At 45.6% G+C, this 24,040-nt stretch overlaps 2 protein-coding genes across 2 annotated transcripts in view; one reads left to right on the top strand and one right to left on the bottom strand.

Moving 5' to 3' along the window:
• Positions 1-8,127, top strand: part of TFAP2E (transcription factor AP-2 epsilon) — a 22,305-nt gene extending 14,178 nt beyond the window's left edge. Inside the window, exons 4-7 of the mRNA XM_017501097.2 lie at positions 776-998; positions 2,369-2,487; positions 3,120-3,261; positions 7,193-8,127. Coding sequence (XP_017356586.1) covers positions 776-998; positions 2,369-2,487; positions 3,120-3,261; positions 7,193-7,475 — 767 coding nt within the window. The 3' untranslated portion in view covers positions 7,476-8,127. The remainder of the gene's footprint in view (positions 1-775; positions 999-2,368; positions 2,488-3,119; positions 3,262-7,192) is intronic.
• A 7,375-nt stretch (positions 8,128-15,502) lies between these two features.
• The window catches only part of PSMB2 (proteasome 20S subunit beta 2), a 37,852-nt gene continuing 29,314 nt past the window's right edge, over positions 15,503-24,040 (bottom strand). The window contains exons 4-6 of the mRNA XM_017501094.2: positions 21,818-21,980; positions 17,434-17,483; positions 15,503-15,743 (exon numbers count right to left, since the gene is read on the bottom strand). Coding sequence (XP_017356583.1) covers positions 15,636-15,743; positions 17,434-17,483; positions 21,818-21,980 — 321 coding nt within the window. The 3' untranslated portion in view covers positions 15,503-15,635. The remainder of the gene's footprint in view (positions 15,744-17,433; positions 17,484-21,817; positions 21,981-24,040) is intronic.

Below are 24,040 nucleotides of genomic sequence, written 5' to 3'. Positions count from 1 at the left end.
GTTGACCAGGATGGTCTCGATCTCTTGACCTCGTGATCCACCCGCCTCGGCCTCCCAAAGTGCTGGGATTACAGGCTTGAGCCACCGCGCCCGGCCGAGCTTTCTCTTATAGTCAAAAGTATCTAAGTGAATTTTTGAAAAGTAACTTCTCAGATTCCTTTCTCTGCTCTTCAGACAATTAGTAGATAATTAGGGAGCGTTTTGGGGAGGGGGCATAGGGCCTATCTCCTGATCTCCCTTAGTATTTGCAGAGTGACTTGGCAGGAAGAGGGCCAGGATGGAAGGCGCTAATAGGGCAATAACCTCCCTGTCCAGGGATGTGGAGTCCACAGTCTCCAGGCCCCTCACTGATGCAGGGGTGGAGTGGGACGGCGGGGAGGAAAACGGGAATCACAAGTGGGAAGACGGGATTTGGGGACTCCCTGCAATTGCCCAACCCTGACCTGGCCCTGCTACAGGGCCCCCGGGGTCCTGCCTCCAGCTCACACTCATATCCTTACATCCAAGTCCAACTCTGATGGTATCCGTTAAAACACCAAGATTCTGCTGGAGTTATTTAAGATGGGACCAGCCTGGTTAAGTGAGGGGGACATAGAATCAAGAGCCAGACAGCCCCGAGTTCACATCCACCAGCTAAGGGAACTGGGGCGAGTCACTTTCACCTCACCATGCCTCAGTTTCTCCCTTTGTAAAGCAAGGTTACCAGACCCTCCCTCAAGAGGGGCCGGCGGCCGCTGGCTCAGGGTTTCCCTCTTCCTGCTATTCTGCTCCACAGTGCCCATCCCCTCCAAAGCCCGCAGCCTCTCAGCCCTCTCCTTGGCCAAAGACAGCCTGGTAGGCGGCATCACGAATCCCGGTGAGGTCTTCTGCTCCGTGCCTGGCCGGCTTTCACTGCTCAGCTCAACGTCCAAGTACAAGGTGACGGTGGGGGAGGTGCAGCGGCGACTCTCGCCTCCTGAGTGCCTCAACGCCTCCCTCCTGGGGGGTGTCCTCCGCAGGTAGGAAGGCCAGCCCACGATCCCCTGCCTGGCTGGATCCCTGGCCTCTTCAGGCCTTCTTGGGGTATCTACGAGGAGGCCAGCTTCACCTAGGCCCCCTGCCTCAGTCTCCCTGGGAGGGGATGCCCTGGGGACTCTGGATTATGCATGCTGTGGGGGCTGGCTCAGGTCCCTGGTGGCTGCCACATGTCTGTGGGTTTGGGGTGGGGAGGTGGGCAGAGAAAGAAGCCTGGGCACAGAGAAGGGAGGGAGAACTCACCCACACTAGGCAGGACAAGGCTGGGTCTGGGGAACAGAGAGGGCCATCCTCACCCCCTCTTCCGGGAAAGGGACCCGTGACCCAATACCCATTCCACATGGCAGCATAGGCCCTGTGTGTTTTGGGGTGAGGAGCATGGTGGTCCATGGTTCATCTTCCTAAACCTGTGTCTGTCTGTCTCTCTGCATGTCCTGGTGCCTGGGAAGGGTATCTCTGCTTCAGGGCTGTGAGCTTTGATGAGTCTGAGGATGGTGTGAACATGTGTGTGAGTGTGCATGTGTCTATAGTAGCGGATGGCCAGGAGCATGTTTCCGTGAGTGTATCTTGTGTTTCTTCTAGTAGGATGTCTGGCCTAGAGTGTGTCCTGCTGTGTGTGTGTGTGTGTGTGTGTGTGTGTGTGTGTGTGATTGCCTGTGCATCTGGAGCTAGTCCCATGGATGTTTACACATCTGTACCACTGTGTGGGAGGGGCACTTGTGCAGTCATAGAGGGTATCTCCTTACTCCTGGCATCTTGGAGGATCTCTGTGAGTCCCTGAGTATCTGTACATGTGCTGCTGGGACCCTGACTTGGTGTAATCCTGTGTCTCTGCGTCTCTGGGAGTCTGAGTTTGTGTCTCTGCATATGTCTGTCTCTATTGGTTCTACAGGTCTTTATTCTTTCACCTGTGTGTGTGTGTGTGTGTGTGTGTGTGGTGAGCCCCCAGGTGGCTGTGTACCTGTGTCTCCCTGTGTGTCTCCCTTTCTGTATGTCACCACGTGTCTCTACATATAGGTCTACGTATCCCTGGGTAGCTGTGTGTGCCCATCTGGTGTGCTAAGGACTCCAGGATGCCCCACCCTGTGCTGCCACTGCTGTGGAGAGGACTAGGGAGAACTGAGGGCTCCTGGAGCTGGGTGCTGGGCTCTCCACCCCTGTCTTGGCTGCAAAACCATTAAAGTTAAGAAGAGGTTGTGCCCTTGCTGAAAGAGACCCCAGAGCATCCACAGGACCAGACCCAAAACTCAACAAGGGCCGGTGGGGACAACAAGGCCCTTTGGGGGTCACTTAGCCTCCATACTTTTTTCTTGTCTTCAGAGTTGTATGTCTGTCTCTCCCTGTGCATGTCAAGGGCCAAGTCCAAAAATGGGGGCCGGTGTTTGCGGGAACGGTTAGAGAAGATTGGGCTCAACCTGCCAGCTGGCCGTCGCAAGGCTGCCAACGTGACACTGCTGACTTCGCTAGTGGAAGGTGAGTGAGGCGTGAAGGTGGGCATGGGAGTGAATTCAAGGGAACGTGAGTGGTCTGGTGTGACTGTCTCTAATGCAGGAAGCGTTTTAGTCATGTATGTGTGTATCCGTGCACATGTTGCAGTATCTGTGTGCATACTCTCTGTTAGGTATAAGCTGCGTTTGTGATTTCTGTGTGTAGTCTTTGTGCATGTGTGCATGCATGTGCAATGGAGACCTTCTTTCAGCATGCGTGCATGTGTGCCTATGTGCGTGTGGGTATATGCATGTGTGTGCACACGTGCATGTGTGTGTGCATATGTGTGTGTGTATTTGGGTGTGGGTGTGTGGGCAGGGAGTGGCCAGTGTTTGGATGTGGTAAAGGGATGAAGGGGGTGACAGCTCCCTTCCCTGGAGGTTGGCAGCTCTGGTATACATGGTGGGCTCAGCTCCTATCTCTCTCTGAGCTCAGAGCCCAACCCTGATGGCCCTGAGGGAGGGCTATGGAATAGGGGCTGGAGCTGGAAAGCTAGAGGGGGCATCTACAGAGGAAGAATGGGACAGGATACCCCTGGCCAGGGGGGTCAGAGGTTCAAAGCTGTGTTCCAGGCACAGAGATACACCTGGCAGTAGTGACAGCTCCCCTCCCTCCAGGAGAGGCCGTGCACCTGGCCCGAGACTTCGGTTACGTCTGTGAGACCGAGTTCCCAGCGAAGGCAGCTGCCGAGTACCTGTGCCGCCAGCACGCTGACCCTGGGGAGCTGCACAGCCGCAAGAGCATGCTGCTGGCCGCCAAGTGAGTGAGGGCACCCTGCACGGGCACATGTGGGTGCCATGCACAGGCAGACATCATGTATAGGCACAATGGACACCACTGTGTACATGAGCAGTGAGCACACGCATGTACATGCGGCCCATGTGGCACCACACATGGGCACACCTAGGCTCCCTGCGTAGGCTCTCGTGGCACATGTGTGCATGCCACATGGGCACACTTGGGTTCCACATATGGGTATATTTGCGCATCATGTTTATCACACTCAGACATACATGAACACTCCTAACAAGCACAGGAGCACACATGGACACTACATGTGAACATATTTTGGCTCCTTGCATCAGGAACAGTAGCATCATATACTGGTTCACACAAGGGCACACGTGGGTCCTACACTCACATACACTCCCACGACACCACCAGCCCCAGTCCCCATCGTGGGTCAGAGGCTTCCTCTTCTAGCCTTGCGCATCAACCCTCTGCTCCAGTGACCTCCATCAGGCCACCAGGTCGCACCTGAGTGCTCTGCAAGTCCCATTATGCCTTCCTCACCGCCATTCACATGCTGCCACCTCTACTCAGTTCTCTTCATCTCACTCCCCGAACTTCACCCCAGAGTCTCCCTGTTTCCAATCTCCCTGCACATGCACCGGCTCCTCTGCACAAGAACCTTCAATGGTTCCCGCTGCCAATGCATTGGTTTTCAAACTAGGGCCTGTTTAACAAACTAGTATTCCATTAAGATTTAGTTTCTTTGTTTCTTTGTTTTGAGACAGAGTTTTGCTCTTGCTGCCCAGTCTGGAAAGCAATGGTATGATCTCGGCTTACTACAACTTCCGCCTCCCAGGCTCAAGTGATTCTCCTGCCTCAGCCTCCCAAATAGCCGGGATCACAGGCACCTACCACCACGCCTGGCTACTTTTTTGTATTTTTATTTTATTTTATTTTTTTTTTTGAGACGGAGTTTCGCTCTTGTTACCCAGGCTGGAGTGCAATGGCGCGATCTCGGCTGACCGCTACCTCCGCCTCCTGGGTTCAGGCAATTCTCCTGCCTCAGCCTCCTGAGTAGCTGGGATTACAGGCACGCGCCACCATGCCCAGCTGATTTTTTTGTATTTTTAGTAGAGACAAGGTTTCACCCTGTTGGCCAGGCTGGTCTCGAACTCCTGACCTAACGTGATCCACCTGCCTCGGCCTCCCAAAGTGCTGGGATTACAGGTGTGAGCCACTGCGCCCAGCCCCAAAATTTAGTTTCTCAGGCCAGGTGAGGTGGCTCATGTGTGTAATCCCAGTACAGTGGGAGGCCAAGGTGGGCCGATCGCTTGAGCCCAGGAGTTGGAGACTAGCCTGCGCAACATGGTGAAACCCCGTCTGTACTAAAAATACCACAATTAGCTGGGCATGGTGCTGTGCGCTTGTAGTCCCAGCTACTTGGGAGGCTGAGGTGGGAGAATCACCTGAGCCTGGGAGGTTGAGGCTGCAGTGAGCCACGATCACATCACTGCACTCTAGCCTGGGTGACATAGTGAGACCCCATCTCAAAAAAAGAAAAAACGTAAAAGATTTAGTTCTTCTGAAAGAGTTTTTATCTTAGTCCATTTGGACTGCTATAACCATAAACTGGAAAGCTTATAAACAACAGAAATATTTATTTATTTATTTATTGAGACAGAATCTCGTTCTTTGCCCAGGCTGGAGTGCAATGGTGCAATCTCGGCTCACTGCAACCTCTGGCTCCTAGGTTCAAGCAATTCTCCTGCCTCAGCCTCCCAAGTAGCTGGGATTATGGGTGTCTGCCACCACACGTGGCTAATTTTTGTAGTTTTAGAAGAGACGGGGTTTCACCATGTTGGTCAGGCTGGTCTCGAACTCCTGAACTCAGGTGATCCATCTGCCTTGACCTCCCAAACTGCTGGGATTACAGGTGTGAGCCACCGTGCCAGGCCAACAGAAATTTACTTCTCATAGTGCTGGAGGCTGGGAAGTTCAAGGTCAAGGCAGATTTCATGTCAGGTGAGGGTCTGCTGCCTGGCTCATAGACAGCACCTTGCTGTGTGCCTTACATTGTAGAAGGGAGAAGGGGTTTCTCTCTGGCTTCTTTTATAATAAAGGCATTAATCTCATTCATGATGTTCCACCTCCATGACCTAATCACCTCCCAAAGGCTTCACCTCCTAATATCACCTAGGTGGGTAGGATTTCAACATATGAATTTTGGGGAACATACCCATTCACACCATAGCAGTCCCATAGCAAGAAAAGACAGAGAGAGAGAGGAGGGGGATAGAGAAAGAGAGAGAGGCCGGGTGCAGCAGCTTATGTCTGTAATCCCAGCACTTTGGAAAGCTGAGGTGGTCAGATCTCTTGAGCCCAGGAGTTCAAGGGCAACCTGGGAAACCCCATCTCTACTGAAAAACATTAGCCAGGTATGGTGGTACAGGCCTGTAGTATCAGCTACTCAGGAGGCTGAGGTTGAGGCTGCAGTAAGCTGTGATAGCACCACTGCACTCCAGTCTGGGCGACAGAGCAAGACGTTGTCTGAAAAAAAAAAAAAAAAAAAGAAAAGAAAAGAAAAAAGAGAGAGAGCAATCTGAGAACTACCAATTGGTAGGCTAAAGTTCAGATTCTTCTGAGGTCCCACAGTCTGGCCCATACAAACTCTACCCATTCCTGCCAACTCTGTCCTCATATCCTTGGGCTTGCCTGTCTCCAGCTTAGAACAACGTCCAGTCCTCCCACCTAACGACGTCCTTCAAAATGACAACTCCACCTGCCTGCCTTTGAGGCTTTCCTCAAGTCCCCAAGGCAGAAGAGAAGCACAGACTCCTGGGACTGCCAAATGGAGAGACCTCTGAGGCTGCTTGTACTGTGGCTGGAGAAACATATTTAGGGCGGGGTTCATATTGTTCACTGATCAGCTCACTCATCAAGCACTTTGTGGGTCCCAGTCCTGTCTAAGACTTTCATGTTGACACAAAGATGAATGATGAGGGATTCTCTTGCCTGAGCCACACACAGGACGCACAAAGGAATGAATAATGGCTGCAAACTAGAGCTTGGTTCAAATCCCAGCTCAGTCGCCTTGACAGGTCATCCAACCTGTCTGAAACCAGTTTTCTTGTCTATCTGATGGGGATGATAATAGTATAGATTTGTTATGAAGATTAAGTAAGATGATGCATACCGTGTGGTTGGCACAGCATCCAGGCTTCAATTAATATTCACTGCTAGTTATTATTTCTGGCAGATTCTGGATTGTTTCCTAACAGTTTCAAAGACAAAGTTCTGTGAAGCGTTGGGTGTTTGGGGTGGGAGAGGGAATCAAAGAAAATATCCTGTATAAGGTAGTAAGTAGCTAAGCTGCACTTTTTTTTTTTTTTTTTTTTTTGAGACGGAGTTTCACTCTTGTTGCCCAGGCAGGAGTGCAATGGTGCAATCTCGGCTCACCACAACCTCTGCCTCCTGGGCTCAAGCGATTCTCCTGCCTCAGCCTCCTGAGAAGCTGGGATGTGCTGCCATGCCCAGCCAATTTTGTATTTTTAGTAGAGATGGGGTTTCTCCATGTTGGTCAGGCTGGTCTCAAACTCCGTACCTAAGGTGATCCACCCACCTCTGCCTCCCAAAGTGCTGGGATTACAGGCGTGAGCCACCATGCCTGGCTGAGCAGCACTTTGAATGTGGGCAGGACATCCAAAAAAAAAAGATTATAGGGTAATCGGCATGTGCTGTTTATTAGCTGTTTGATACTGGGCTAGTCAAATGACTTTTCTGAATCTTAGTTTCCTTTTCTGTAAAAACAGTATGATTATCATTTGCAGACTGTTGGGAGGGTCAGCAGTCGTGTAGCTAATGACTATAAAATGCCTGGCACGTAGTAAGTCCTTCTCTGGGCTCAGACTTTTGTCCTCCAACCTCTGACCTTCCTTTCCAACCTTCCTTTCCCAACCAGGCAGATCTGCAAGGAGTTTGCAGACTTGATGGCTCAGGACCGCTCGCCGCTGGGCAACAGCCGCCCAGCACTCATCCTGGAGCCCGGAGTGCAGAGCTGCTTGACACACTTCAGCCTCATCACCCATGGCTTCGGTGGGCCTGCCATCTGTGCTGCCCTCACGGCCTTCCAGAACTACCTGCTGGAGTCACTCAAGGGGCTGGACAAGATGTTTCTAAGCAGTGTGGCCAGTGGGCATGGTGAAACCAAGGCTTCAGAGAAGGACCCCAAGCATCGGAAATAACTCCTTCTCCCAACCCATACCTAAGGGGCTTCCAGGGCCTGAAATGGGGACTTAGCTCCTGGGGGTGGACCTGAAAGGACTGAAAGGTGGGATTCAAGACAGACCAGAAAGAGAACATTCATCTACAGATCCCGGAGTTGGGGATCTGGCTTGGAGTAAGGGAGGTGGCCTCTTTGGTGGTGTCTTGGTAAGTTAAGGGCCCAGGTATTTGTCTCAAGTGTGCAATTTCTGACCTTTGATGGCTGAGAAGGGTTTGGACAGAAAATTGACATGAAAAGGTCTGGCTCATAGGGTACAGCCCTTTCTGTTACAGTGCCTGGGTGGCTGTGGGTGCTTCTAGAGGCCAAAGCCTTTGTGTTTTTCACTGTTGGCAGGAGGGCAATTGTTGATAAATCAGAGGTGCTACTGAGGAGATGGTGCCCCTCATTCCAGAATCTTCTACCCCCAGAAAAGGGGTGCTGGAAGGAGGCCCCAGTGGACTCTTTGTACCCTTCCTACTCTTGGAGAGAAGTGGGCAGGAGGTGCCCTGGAGGAACAAAGAAGATAAAGCACAAACTGCAGAACTCAAATCCATCTAGGCTGCTCATCACAGTCCTGTTGTTGTCTGTCCTATATATTTATGTATGTTGTAATTAAATTTGAAAATTTAAAATGTCTAGTGCAACTTATTTATCCCAATGAGTTGGGGATTCATTTCACTGTTTTCTGGCCATGCACTGACATGTCCAGCTGGACCAGGAGGGAGAGGGTGTTTTTGCTTGAAAAGGGCTGTGGGTGGGTTGGGAGGGAAGAAAGGTGTGTCAGGCGCCCTCAGGTTGTCGCTGGGATCTTGTATTTGTGGTTCTTTTGCCCCTGCAGTTGATGTACCTCCCCATCTCTCATTCTCTTAATAAAACCTTTCATTGGACATGAAGCCCTCCCTGTCCTTCTTTAGCCCAGGCCTGGATTTGCCTCCAAAGACGGCAGTGTCACTGGGGAGAAGTGGGACCTGGGCATTAGACAGGGGGTAGGTTTGGAAGGGGCCCCTAAGGGGATGAGAGGGGACTGGGGGCTCTTCTTTGTGAGAGGAGGTACAGATGTTGGTCTATCTGGCATGTCACTGTAGCTATTAGTTGCTGTGTCTATGTGTGTGTGTCAAGTGAACACTGTATGTGTATTACTGTGACTTGGTGGGCTGGTGGGTACAGGTGTCAGTTTAGCTGTTAGGTGTATGGATTTGTTTCTATGCCCGTTGGTGGTGAATGTGCATGTGTCAGTGGAAACGCTGGTGACTGTATGTGCGTCTATCAGGCCAATGCTCATCCAACTCTTGTCTTCTCGAGGATTTCACTCTTCAGGCATTTTTTTTCCTGTACCATCAGTCTCTCCCTATCTATGGAATGATTACTGGATCATTCCCCAGAGCACAAATGTTCTAGGATCTCTTATCTTACAAAACATAATTCCTTTCCCCATTTCTTTATTTCCTTTGCAGTTAAAGTTCTTGAAAGATTGCTACACCTATGCCTCCATTTCTCCACCTCCAATTTCCTCTTCAATCTGCTTTTTTCCGACCAGTCTACTGAAGTCCACTCAGCATGGTCATCACAATGTCAAATCTCAAGGCTGTCTTCTTCTGGATTTAACAGTAGCAGTCAGTGGATATGGCTGACCATTTGCTGTTTTCTGCAACTGTTTTCTCTGTGGCTCCTAACTTCTGGTTTCCTAGGACCTCACTGGTTCCAGTTCTGTCTTCCTAGCTGGCTACTTCTCTACTTGACTTCTAAATGCTAGCTTTCCTTGGGTCGTTCTCTTTCCATACTGACTCCTTAGATTGGTCTCATTCAATCCCATGTCTTTCAACATCTAAATACTGCCAAGTCCTGAACGTTTATCTTCAGCCCAGGCTGCTCCCTGAACTCCAGACTTGGATGTACAACTGTCTGCCTGATGTCTGCTGGCATCTCAAATTCATGTCCAAAATGGAGTGCATGACTCAAATACTCAAATCGTGACCTCTTCCAGACCGTCCCACCACAGTAGATGGCACCACCTTCTACCCAATTGATCAAGCCAGAAACTAGGGGGTCGTATCTGGTTCTCTCTCTATACTCAATCCTTCAGAAAGACCTGTGGATTCTGAGTGCATCTTCTTTCTTCTCTGCCACCACCCTAGTTCTCTGGACTACTACAGTAGTCTCCCAACTGGTCTATTTTCTCTGGTACACCTTCAAACTCAGGTCTAACAATGATCTGACTGCCTGATTCTCCAGCCTCATCTTAAACTACTCTCTTCAACGCTCACTTTGCTCCAGCCACATGGGTCTCCTTTCTGTTCCTCAAACTAACATTTTGTTTTATGTCTCAGGGCCATTGCATTCACTGTTGTTTGCCTGGATTGCTGTTCCCCATGTCTTTGCAAGTATGCTGTCAAGGATAGATGATGAGGTGCTTTGCAAGTGAAGGTTGTGCTAGAAACATACGGTCTAGGCATCATTTCTCAGGATAAGGGTCCAAAGATGTGACTTCTTTTCCCAAGGAGCTGCAATGCCTCAACTCACCCATATGTGTCCAGTGAAAGCTCTCTGGACACAGTGGGGCCTCCTCTGGGGGCCTGTCCCTCATGCTAAATGCATGGGGACCCTGGACACGTCCTAATCCTGGCCCTGCCACTCACTTGGTGTGCTCCCCTGAGCTTTGGGTCCCCCGGTATGTACCCCACAGCAGGTTGTTAGGGCGTGCTCGATACCTTGAGGCAGCCTCCAGGTGTGGCACTGAAGAATTCTGAATCATGCGGGGAGGAAGTGCTGCCTTTTTCAAGTCCCTTTCAATCAGTCCCTCTGAATACATCAAGAAGAAAGTCTCCACTTGGGGTTGGCATGGCTTTAACACCTAATATTTGCTTTTCCTCATTTTAACAAAGAGGCTCAGTGCCTTTCCCCAAGTATCCCTATCTGGGTTACTTACTCCTTTCTGCAGAAAGGAACAGAAAGGAATGTGGGGGAAGGCTGAAGTATGCTCTGCTTTAACTGAAGCCTAGGGCCTGGCAAGAGACATCCTACTTCTAAAATTGTCTTAGACTATGGGAAGTTGAGAGGATTAAATAAGATATACAGCACTTCTATATAATGCTTGTAATATAGTAACAAATCAATAAAAGGTTATAAATATCCAGAAGAAATTAGTTTATCAAAAACTTTTCAGGGGCTAGACAACTTTTCCTAAGGAAAGGACCATGTAGTCCTCACCAAATCCTATTTTACAAACAAGAAAGTGGTAGATCAAAGCAACTTTCCCAAGGTCACTAAGCAAGTGAGTGGGACTCACGCATCTGTGTGTGATCTGACCCTCCCTTCATTTCCACTGCATCACATGGCCATCTACAGAAGGGCTCACAGGCCTGACCCCAGCAAGGGGAAACAGGTCTTCCCAGCCTTTTGTGCCCCGAGACGCTGCTAAGCCAGCATATGGTCAGGATCATTAACAGTGCAGAAGCAGTATGGTATGGACACTGTCTAAGTGGCATTAGAAGCTTCTAATGAGGTCTCAGCACTTGATTCTTCCCATTAAGTTGTTTTTCTTTATCCCACAGCAAAATAAATCATATTTTAGCCTCTAACTGGGTTTAGCCCTAAGGAAAAGTAGATGATGATTAAAGTATACACGAGGGCTGGGTACAGTGGCTCACGCCTGTAATCTCAGCACTTTGGGAGCCAAGGCAGACAGATCATTTGAGGTAAGGAGTTCAAGACCATCCTGTCCAACATAGTGAAACCCTGTCTCTATAAAAATATAATTAAAAATTAAAAAATAAAAATGAAACATACACATATTGTTTTACATGGCTTCTTTTTTGCAAAGCAAGTAGCTGCAAATTAAATGGAGAGTGTTTAGACTTGGTAAGCATTCCAATTTGGAGTTTAAAGAAAAGGCTTTCCTACTTTAAGGATCATAGTGTTCCAGAAGAAATATGAAAAGTGCAGTCTTTAAAAACATTCCCTCCCGTGAAGGAAGGTAAGTGACGGCAAGTTGCAGGCTTCTCCTTCCGAACACACTAACTCATAATTCACACACTGGAGTAAGCAAGCAGCAGCACACACTTACTGAGAACCCAAGAATGCGCCTCTTTCTCTTGCTTGGGCACTGCTGCTGCTCTGGTCAAAAGGCCGAGGGGAGCAGAAGTGAAAGGACTCTGGGCTTCAGGCAGGGCAGGCCCAGAGTGGTTGCTCAGCTAGCAACACCAAGAAGCTCTTGGGACATTTCAGTGGCCTTTTCCATCTCTCAAAGGTTCCTGCCTTCCCATCCGCTCTCTGGTTGGGCTGAGCTGCTGAGCCTCCCTACCCTGAGGCGAAACAGCTGCTCTCTTCTCCAACCTATCCCACTCCCACCATGAGCCAGGGAAGGAATAATTTGTTTTTCTGTGTATTAATCACCTGAAAGCAGATGGGAGCTAATCAGAACTCCTTTCCGAACAGCGTTTGGCCAGGAGTGTTACAGAATGGGTACATTCCCAGTGTTTTTCAAACTTCAGGAAATTGATTTAGGACAAAGCTGGCATTTTAAAAACCAAAATCCAGCAGAAAAAAACAGAAGTTACCAGAACACACTACATTATGACTTCACACACACTCCTCTGTAAGAAAAGTTCCACAAAGTAATGCTTACCCTTCTTATAGTAGGTATACATAAGTGTGAAGTCACAAATGAATGACTGAAACCATGTAAATGTATTTGGAACACAGGCTTTATGAGGTGTAAAAGAGAGAAAGGAAAATGGGGAGTAAGGTTAGGAGAGCATTATGGAATGCCTAGCAGGTCAAACCAAAGAATCGGGCTTTATTCTCTTAAGCCATGGAAAACCACCAGAAAGTTTTAAGGGCAGAGAGGAATGGATGGTGAAACTAATTTTTTAAAGTATGGATGAAGACCCGAAGAGGGAAGAGATTAAAAGTAGAGTCAAGTTAAGAGGCTGTTAAATAGCCTAAGAAATGACAGGGGGTGAATCAGAATAATGGGGATGGAGATTTAAAGAGATTTAGGCCAGGTGCAGTGACTCACACCTATAATCCTGGTGCTTTGGCAGACCAAGGTGGGAGAATCACTTGAGGCCAGGAGTTCGAGACCAGCCTAGGTAACATAGCGAGACCCCGTCTCTACAAAAATTTTTTACAAAATTAGCTGGGTATGGTGATGCACACCTACAGTCCCAGCTAGCTGAAAGGCTGAGGTGAGAGGTTCACTTGAGCCCAGGAGTTCAAGGCTGCAGTAAGCTATGATCATGCCACTGCATTCCAGCCTGGGAGCTGGATCCTGTCTCTGAAAAACAACAACAAAAATTAAAAATTTAGGATATAGAAATGCCAGAATTTGGTGACCACATACAGATAGGAGGTAATGAATGATATAAAAATGATGCCCAGCTAAATGCAATGTTGTATCTTGAATTATATCCTAGAACAGAAGAATAAAATTAGTGGAAAAACTGGTAAAATCTGAATAGAGCCTGGATAGTAATACTAATATACCAACCAATGTTGGTTTCTCAGTTTTGACAAATATACCATGGTATATACAAGATGTTAATATTACAGAAACTGAATAAGGGGTATAAGGACACTCTGTATTATCTTTGCAACTTTTCTTATTCCAGAATAAAATGTTTATTAAAAATAAATGATGCCTGGGTTTCTGACTTAGGTACCTGGGAACCGGTGGCTCTAATTCTGTAAGACGGAATGTCACAGAGAAGGTCTGGAGAGGGGCAGATGGTAAGGCTCAGTTTTAGACATAGAGTTTGAAGTCCCTAAATCTGGAGAGTGAGCTATCTAGGAATGAGCTGATTGGAGCTCAGGAAAGAGATCCAGGTTGGCAAAAAAACCCTAGAGTGAGGATGGGTTTGTAGGCTTGCCTGAGATTGCCCTGGGGACCTTACATTCAAAGGCAGAGAACCACATGTCATCCCTGGTGAGGCCTGGATGCAGAATAACAAGTTTACTAATGATTATACACTTGCTGAGCACTTACAACATGCCAGGCTCTGCACTAAACTTTCACCTATATTACTAATGTAATTCTCATACCTACCTACATGGAATAGGTGCTATTTCAATCATTTTACAGACGGGAAAATCAGGTAGCAGGATAGCCTGTGCTTTAGTAGCGGCACTCCACTGGGTAGAGCATCAGAATCACCTGTGGTGCTTTTATTTATTTATTTATTTATTTTTATTTTATTTTTTTTTTTTTNGAGCTCTGTTGTTCAGTATGTTTATCTGCAAACTATTTTATTTTTTATTTATTTATTTATTTATTTATTTTTTGAGACGGAGTTTCACTCATGTTACCCAGGCTGGAGTGCAATGGCGCGATCTCGGCTCACCGCAACCTCCGCCTCCTGGGTTCAGGCAATTCTCCTGCCTCAGCCTCCTGAGTAGCTGGGATTACAGGCACGCACCACCATGCCCAGCTAATTTTTTTTGTATTTTTTTAGTAGAGACGGGGTTTCACCATGTTGACCAGGATGGTCTTGATCTCTTGACCTCGTGATTCACCCGCCTCGGTCTCCCAAAGTGCTGGGATTACAGGCTTGAGCCACCGCGCCCGGCCTTGTGGTGCTTTTAAAATAGATGTCTTACACTCAGGAATCTAGCTAAAAGATCAAACCTATGCATATTCACAGTGGTGTTGGAGGTTGAACCAACTGTAGTGATGTGAATCATCTCTTTTCTCCCATTTATTCATGATTAGTTTTCTTCTTATGGTATAAGGCATTTACCATTGGTGTATTAAATAGTATATAAGACACAAATCTAATGTTAACCCAATACTGTTAATACGAACATTATGATCACTAGGTAGTATCTTAGATGACACATTTCATCACAGACAAATCAAAAACCCATCTGTATATGGTATTAAGAGGAGCACAGAATTGGATAAAGTAGAGTTTATCTTAGTCTAAGGCCAAATGGTTTTGCTACGTGGTTCCTAGACTGGCAGCATCAGTAGCAACCGGAAGTGTGAGATGAACATTCAGAAACACACATCTGGTTAAGAATCACTGCTTTAGTGGCTTTAACCACAAAACGTCTACATTGTTCCCTAAACGTAGGCTAAGAGTAAAATGGGTATCTGGTTAACTGCCCATGATGCATCAATTTAATGGAATATTATGCAACTGTCAACAAGAATACATAGATCTATTTGTATGGATAGAAAACAATCTCTAATACAGTGCTAAGTGAAATAAGCAATACGTAGAACATTTAAAAATACTTTTTAGCCAGGCATGGTGGCTCAACGCCTGTAATGCCAGCACTGGGAAGCCAAGGCAGGCAGACTCCTTGAGCCCAGGAGTTCGAGACCAACCTAAGTGACATGGTGAGACCACCGCCTCTATGAAAAGCATAAAAATTAGCTGGGCATTGGTGGTGTATGCCTGTAATCCTATTTACTCGGGAGGCTGAGATGGGAGGATCACTTGGGCCCAGGAGGCAGAAGTTGCAATGAACCAAGATTGCACCACGGTATTCCAGCCTGGGCTACAGAGTGAGACCTGTCTCTAAATAAATAAATAAATTTAAAAAATTTAAAGGGGACATGTGTCTGCATGTATGTATACCTTATTCAGTAACAGAATATCTCTTAAAAAACATAAGAAATTAGTAGCTGAAGTTTCCTTGAGGAAAGGAAGCAGATGATTGGACTATAGGGATGGGAGAAACCTTTTTCACTACATGTTTTTGCACTGTTTGCATGTTTTATGAAGTACATGTATTATCCATTCAGATTAATTAAAAAAAGTAAGTTTAAGGGTGAAAAGAACCACTACTTTAGAGAGAATGAAGACATTAACAAGTAAAATATATGAAAGAGCTAGTTGGAAAGGAAGCCAAGCACGGAATAGAACATGGAGCCATCAGCTGCTAAAGGGTACTGAGCATTAAGGGAGGGCAGAGCAGGAAAAGTCAGGCCTGGCAAAAAGACCATCTTCCCTCCACATCCTTTCTAAGGTAATATTAGGTAAACTGAGACCCAGACCACAGGGCTCAATTATATCCACAGTCACCTTTATTCTGAATTAACCATTTATCAAGAATGTACCTGAAAAGAGTAGAAAAAAATAAAGCAGGCCAGCAAAAAAAAGTTCCTTGGCAAGTGGGAGGAAGGGTGGGCATGATGTTAGGAGCCCTGTTTGGGGAAGGAAATGTTGTCCAGGTCATGGATGCCATTTTTGTCAATGATTCGAACACTGAAGGTTGGCAGATTCAGGATGAAGCGTTTTTGGAGCTGCAGAGAGACATGAAGGAAATCAGTCAACAAATAATTACTATGTGCCAAGCTCTGTTCTAGACATGGGATACAAGCCAACAAAAATCCCTGCTTTTGTGGCACTGAAATTCTATTGGAGGCAGTTGGTAGTAGGGCACTAGTACCCTAGTAGTACCGGGTACACAAACAGCAGCTGGAGGATGACTGGGAGGCAGGGAGGCTGAACTGGAAGATGCAGCTAAGAGCCTGTCACTGGTCAGTAAACCAACGAAAGAATGAGACCATCCAGTGTTCTGTTCTCCATAGTGTGTTACCGATCAGTCTGGTAAACACAGACGTCTCTCTTAATGTCTCAAGGTAATAAACTAACAAAGACTAATTGTCCTCAGGACAAAGCAGAGGCCGGGAGCGGTGGCTCAGGCCTGAAATTGGGAGATTGAAGTGGGAGAATATCTTGAGCCCAGGAGTTCAAGATCAGCCTGGGCAACATAGCAAGACTCCATCTCTTAAAAAAAAAATGAGCCGGGTGTGGTAGTGCCTGTCTGTAGTCTCAGCCACTTGGGAAGATCTGTTGAGTTCCAGAGGTCCAGGCTGCAGTGAGCTGTGATGGTACCACTGCACTCCACTCCAGCCTGGGTGACAAAGGGAGACCCCATCTCTAATAAAAAAGTGGGGGTGGGGACTGTGGACTGAAAGCAAAAGGCTTGTGTAAGAGGCAAACTGTCATTACTCCCAATGCTCCTGCTGTTACCCTCCTATTCTCTCACTAAACCATGAGCTCAAGTTCATCCTTAAGCCACAGGAACAATAAAAGAATAAAAAAACCTAATGGGACCGGTTTTTGACCTCCTCATCCTCCATCTATACCCAAAGCCTGAGACTCTAAGGAGCGGTATTAGAAAGGGTATATTCTGAGCCGGGTGTGGTGGCTCATGCCTGTAATCCCAGCTACTCAGGAGGCTAAGACAGGAGAATCACTTGAACCTGGGAGGCAGAGGTTGCAGTGAACCAAGATGGAGCTTTTGCACTCTAGCCTGGGTGACAGAGCAAGACTCAGTCTCCAAAAAAAAAAAAAGGGGTGTGTTCTATGATCCTGGCCTCACAAACCAAAGTCTACTCTCCCCTTCTGCCCCAAGTTTCTTAGTTGTTTTCTATGGTCCTCTTGAATTCTTAGAGAAGGCTTTCTCTCTAGATCACAAAGACTCATGCACTACTAAGGGAACAGGCAGTATGCCAATTACAGGTGGCACAAGAACAGAGCAGGTATAAAGTCCAGGGCAGAAGTTCTTCAAGTACAGCCTCAGTTACCACCTGTAGCAAAATCAACTGGGACTGCCAATTAAAACAGAGCTTCCCAGTTTGTACCCCACAGCAGTGGAATCAGAATTGAGGGTTGGGGCAGAGACGGCAATCTGTCTAACAAGTTTTCCGGGTGATACTTACACACACTAAAATTTGAGAACCACTGGTTTGGATAAACCAGAAAGAATTAAATTATAAAATTGACACTGAGGAGGTAATCTGTAAAAGAAAAATAAGCTTGCTACCCACACCAAACTCTATCCCTGGTAGCAACTTCACACCTGGTTAGTAGGTATGTATTACACCTTCTGGTAAAAATCAGAAAAAAATATAACCAAGGAACAGGAACAAGACTGGCAAACAGAGACACAAACATTCCTTTCAGGATCTCATGGGAGCTACTCACCTCCTCCAGACATTTCCTAAGAAGCTCTACTGCCCTCTCACGTGAGATAGCTGAAAGAGAACACAGAGACCAAGTACTTAAGGTGCTGTCATTAAATCCAACTCTCAGCACCTTTTGATTAAGTTTCAAATCTTCATCAAAGCTGGCTTCCTCAGGTCCAAGTGCCACACAAATGGAAAAGGCAAAAAAACGCTTTGCCTTCCAGCCTGCAACCAACTTACTCCACATGCACCTGGGGGTGCCCCAGACCCAATGCTCCATCAGCTACACACCATTGCAAATTGATTTGCTACAGTGAAGGGTAAGCATGAAGGAATTCTGACTCCCCTGGCCAGGGCCCGCCTCTGAAGAAGTCCAGCGGCCTGTCTCTCTTTATCTTAGCCCACCCCTTTCTCTCCCCCTCAGTCCAGGGTTTAAATCAATTCCATCTGCCCTAGTCAGCTGCAAATCAGGGAAAGGGAAGACAGGGTCAGAATTTAAGCCTTGTTTTCCCAGCTGGGTCTCTGTTTAACAATGGAAAGAGAATTTATAGGATGGGGCTGACAGGAGCCAAAGCAACTGTCTGTGGGCATGGCAAACTGGAATGACATGTTATGCAGTCAGGCTTCAGGGGTGGCTAGTCGTTATTTTGGTGGGCAAATCAGCTATATTACCAACAGATGCCAAATCAAGAAAGTCACTGGGAGGCCAGGCTAATTCTTTTCAGGATGTGGCCCAGAGCTCTAGTGTGGCTGAGGCTGAGCCAGAGGGCAGCACCAAAAAAGAATGAACATGCCAGATTCTTATGATATTGACAGTGAAGAATGGAATGTAAGGAGATAAGTGGTTATCTGTGCTGCATCTATAGTCTGTAAAAGCTAAAGATTCCAAAATACCCATTGCCACAGAAGCTAAAGTCAAGGTTAGGATTGGGGTCAGAAGATGGAACTTAGCACAAAAGCATCCCGTGTCTGGGAAGTCCTAACCAGAGCACTTAGGCAAGAGAAAGAAATAAAGAGTATCCAAATTGGAAAGCAGGAAGTCAAATGTCCCTATTTGCAGATGACATGATTTTCTATACAGAAAAACCTAAAGACCCCATCAGAAAACTCTTATATCTGATAAATTCCATAAAGTTGCAGGATACAAAATTAATATACAAAAGTTAGTAGTGTTTTTATATACAAACAAACTAGCTGAAAAAGAAATCAAGAAGGTAATCCCATTTATAATAGAAACAAAAATCAAAGAAAATAAAATACCTAGGAATAAATTTAACCAAGGAGGTGAAAGACCTCTATAACAAAAACTATAAAACACTGATGAAATAAATTGAAGAGGATACAAATGAATGGAAAGACATCTCATGCTCATGGATCAGAAGAATATTAATTGATTGATTGACTGACTGAGACAGGATCTCACTCTGTTGCCCAGGCTGGAGTGCAGTGGCACAATCTCGGCTCACTGCAACCTCTACCTCCCGGTTCAAGCAATTCTTCTGCCTCAGCCTCCGAAGTAGCTGGGATTACAGGCACTTGCCACCACGCCTGGCTAATTTTTGTATTTTTAGTAGAGACGGAGTTTCACCATGTTGGTCAGGCTGGTCTTGAACTCCTAACCTTGTGATCTGCCCACCTTGGCCTCCCAAAGTGCTAGGATTACAGGCATGAGCCACCATACCTGGCCAAGAATTAACATTATCAAGATGACAATACTACCCAAAGAAATTTACAGATTCAATGCAATCCCTATCAAAATACCACTGACATGCCTCACAGAATTAGGGAAAAAAAATCCTAAGATCTGTATGGAACCACAAAAGACTCTAAATAGCTGAAGCAATCCTGAGCAAAAACAACTAATCTGATAGTTGATACCACTACCAGACTTCAAAATATACCACAAAGTTATAGTAACCAAAAAACAGCATGCTATTGGCATAGAAATAGACACATAGACCAATTAAACCAAATAGAGAAATTAAGAAATTATGCCACAATCTACATTTGACTTTTGATAAATGTACCAAGAACACTCATTGGGGAAAGGACAGTCTCTTCAATAAATGGTGCTAGAAAAACTGGATATCCATATGCAGAAGAATAAAACCAGACCCTCAGCTCTCATCCTACACAAAATTCAACTCAAAATGGATCAAAGATCTAAATTTAAGACCTGAAACTAGAAGAAAACATAGAGGAAAAGCCTCAGGATATTGATCTGGCAAAAGATTTCATGAATAATCTCATAAGCACAGGCAATAAAAGCAAAAATAAACAAACTGGATTATAGCAAACTAAAATGCTTCTGCACAGCAAAGGAAACAACAGAGTGAAAAGATAACCTACACAACGTTAGAAAATACATATAAACTACTCATCCAACAGGGGATTAATATCCAGAAAATATAAGGAACTGAAACATCTCAACAGAAAAAACAAATTCAATTAAAAAAGCTATTATCAATTAGGAAAGCTATTATCAAAAAGACAAAAAAGGGATTTCTAGCTCTCTGGAATCCCCTCCCACAAAGTGGGAGCTCTCTTTCCCCTCCTGGATTTCCCCTCTGGAGTCTCCTTCCACACTCTTCATGGAAGTTTTCTCTCTTCTCCTTTTTCTCTTTTTTTTACCTAAGTAAATCACTTTCTACAAAACAAAAAAAAAGACAAAAAATAACAAAAACAAATGCTGGCGAGGATGTAGGGAGAAGGAAATTCTTTATACACAGTTGGTGGGAATGTAAACTAGTATAGCCACTATGGAGAACAGTATGGTGGTTGTTCAAAAAACTACAAATAGAACTACCATATGATCTGGCAATCCCACTACTGGGAATTTATCCAAAAGAAAGGAAATCGTTATATTGGATGAAATCATTTTATCACTGGGGAAATACTGCACCCCAGTGTTTACTGCAACACTATTCAAAACAGCCAAGATATGGAACCAACCTAGGTGTCCAATGACAGATCAATGGATAAAGAAAGTGTGGTATATACACCATGAAATACTATTCATCCATAAAAAAGGAAATCTGTCATTCATGGCAACATGAATGGAATTGGAGGGCATTCTGTTAAGTGAAATAAGCCAGGAACAAAGTTAATACACTGTACATACTCACTCATATGTGGAAGCTAAAAAAGCTGAACACAGAAGTAAAAAGTAGAACAGAGGATACTAGAGGTTGAGAAATCCTCTGTAAGAGATGGGGGACATTTGTCAAAAGATACAAAACTGGCTGGGTGCGGTGGCTAACGCCTGTAATCCCAGCACTTTGGGAGGCCAAGGAGGGTGAATCACTGGAGGTCAGGAGTTCCAGCCCAGCCTGGCCAACATGGTGAAACCCCATCTCTACAAAAAATACAAAAACTAGCCAGGCATGGTGGCATGCGCCTGTAATCTCAGCTACTTGGGAAGCTGAAGCACGAGAATTGCTTGAACCTGGGAGGCGGAGGTTACAATGAACCGAAATCGCTCCACTGCACTCCAGCGTGGGTGACGGGGAGTCTGTCTCGAAAAAAAAAAAAAAAAGAAACAAAATTATGGCTAGACAGAGGAATAAGTTCTAGTGTTGTATACCACTGTAAAATGACTGGTTAACAATATATAGTTTCAAATAGCTAGAAGGAGGATACTAAATGTCCCCAACACAAAATGATAAATGTTTGAGATGATGGATATACTAAATACCCTGATCTGTTCACCATACATTACATGTATTGAAACATGATGTACTCCATGAATATATGTACAATTATTATTTGTCAATTAAAAAATAATATTTTTAAAAAGCATCCCTGTATCTAAAGTTTTGCCAAGCTGATGCTTTACGGACAAGTAGAGAAAAGCTTTTTCTTTCAAGAGGGGTGAGCCATTAGGTGACAAGCAAGGGTAGGCTCACATTTGTAGCCTTAGAAAGCTTTGATGTTTAAGCAAAGAAACCTTCAGTTGTCATGCTGGGGACCTATTCATCCTCACAAGTTCAAAACAAATTATACATCTACTTCCTTTACTCACTCGTTCTTTACTGAGATGCCAATAAGCATCTAGGCAAAGCAAAATAAGTGAAAAAACTAACTCTTAGAACTGAAGAATTTTAGAACCCAATAAAAATGTTTTATTCACTATGTCATCTATTCCAATCCTCCTTCAAAACAAAACCCAGCTCTAGAGATATGTAATATCTCATTTTGGCTGGCAAAAAATGGGACTTTAATCAGCTTTTAGAAGATCCTACTGACCCACAGAAGAGTGCAGCTTCCAGAGGGGGACCTGCCTGTGCTTTTTAAGATCCATCCTATTCAAGTCCTGGCCACCCAACTCTAAGGGTGGACAAACCTGGGAAGCAGCTGAGGGCAGGGCTCTGTCACTGCTCCCTCCCTAGAGTGTTGGTACTTACTCGGTGTATAGTATCGGTCCAGGATACTGAGAGTCAGGAAGGCACCATAGCCATGGGCTGCAAAAGGGGCCTTGGCCAAGGCTGCCAGGTAGTCCATGTAGTAGAGCGCTGGCCCTTCATGCTCATCATAGCCAGCCAGGAGGAGGTTCACATGATATGGAGTCTGCAAAGAAAAGATATGGCAAAGTGATAAGCAGAACACCAACATCTCTTCCCATGGCAAATGGGAATATTCTGACTCTTGATGAGAAAGAAAATATTAGCAGCAACTGAGTAAATCACAATGAAAGTAAAAATGTAGGGAAATCTAGAGGACTTGGAGTATGGTAACATGTCAAGGGACATTGGGTTATTCTCTTTGAACAGAAGGGCATTTGGAGCACTTTAAGGTATATGAAAAAGCTGCTATCTTCTTAAAGTGTACAAATGAGAACCTGTATAAAAGCCCTTCTTCAAAAGTATTTGATAGCAAAACAGAGTGACTATAATTAATAATATTTTACTTGTATATTTTAAAATAATGAAAAGAATATAATTGGATTATTTGTCACACAAAGGAGAAATGCTTGAGGTGACAGATACCCCATTTACCCTGATGTGATTATTACACATCGTATGCCTGTATCAAAATATCACATACACCCAACAAATATATACAACTACTATGAACGCACAAAAATTAAAATTAAAAAAATTTTTTAAGCACTGCACAGGCAAAGCACAGGTGCTCTCTGTCATTCCTAATTGTTGAAAACAACGAACAGTTCTGAGAGTGCCAGGCCACAAACTGAAAAAAGCAGATGCTCCAAGCATATCGAATGAAATAAACAAACTCAATCTGGGCATCTGGACCAATCCCAAGTGGTAAACTGTATGCCCACTACTAAAGAAACAATTTATAGCTGAGTGCAGTAGCTTACAGGTATAATCCCAGCACTTTGGGAGGCTGAAGCAGGATGGACTGCTTGAACCCAGGAGTTGGAGACCAGCCTAGGCAACATAGTGGGACTGTTTCTACAAAAAAACCTAAAAACTTAGCCAGGTGTGATGGCACACACATGTGGTGCCAACTCAAGAGGCTAAGGTGAAAGGATCACTTGAGACCAGAAGGTCAAGGCTGCAGTGAACCGTGATTGTGCCACTGCACTTTAGCCTGGGTTCGAAAAAAAAAAAAAAAGAGAGAGAGAGAAAAGAAACAACTCATGAGGTGAGGAGGGACAGTAAGTCTCAAGTTTTAAGTCAAATCACTAGACTTAACTGAGAAATAATTTTGAGACAAATAAAAAGTAATGAAAAGGCCGGGCGTGGTAGCTCACACCTATAATCGCAGCACTTTGGGAGGCCAAGGCGGGTGGATCACAAGGTCAGGAGTTCGAGACCAGCCTGGTCAACAGAGCGAAACCCTGTCTCTACTAAAAACACAAAAATCAGTCAGGTGTCGTGGTGGATGCCTGTAGTCCCAGCTATTCAGGAAGCTGAGGCAGGAGAATCACTTGAACCCGGGAGGCGGAGGCTGCGGTAAGACGAGATCATGCCATTGCACTCCAGCCTGGGCAACAAGAGCGAAACTCCGTCTCCAAAAAAAAGTAATAAAAAGTAATTATAACTTGGATTTATAAATATCCTTTCTTTCTTTGTATTACCTGCAAATCTAAAAGCATAAGTTGCTACAGAGAACTATGACTGAGTCTCCGCTGCTCTTCATCGCCAAATGGATGATTATTTTTTTCTACACCAGCAGGGTCGTTTACCATGTTAAATTCAGTCTGTCTATGCCCCCAGGCATCAGTGGTGGGACTTCCATTTTAAATGGCTTTCTTTTTCTCTGCAGGATGTGTTTCTCCACTTGCATTTGCTTCAGTGGGTAGTAAGCAGGCCTTGCCCAGAGACATGTCCCCATCTCTAAATTTATGGATGCATGCAATCAAACGCACAGTAAGTGAGACACCTCATTATGAGGCATGAAGTATAATAGCTAATGGTCCTAAAAATGGCATTTAACATTCTTTGAACACCGATTAACACAGGTACTTGGCAGCCTTAAAAAACTCCTTGTTTTTGCTTTTTTCTGCGGGAGGAGGGGATGTTGTGAGGGGAGTTAAAAGGGGATGTCGCTGTTCTGTTGCTCAGGCTGAAGTGCAGTGGTGCAATCGTAGCTCACTGCAGCCCCAAACTCCTTGGCTCAGGTGAATTTCCCACTTCAGCCTCCTGAGTAGCTAGGAC

This window comes from Cebus imitator, unplaced genomic scaffold (assembly GCF_001604975.1).
Source record: "Cebus imitator isolate Cc_AM_T3 unplaced genomic scaffold, Cebus_imitator-1.0 Scaffold277, whole genome shotgun sequence".
NCBI classification, from domain to species: Eukaryota; Metazoa; Chordata; class Mammalia; order Primates; family Cebidae; genus Cebus; species Cebus imitator.
This window is presented reverse-complemented; position numbering and strand designations above follow the sequence as displayed.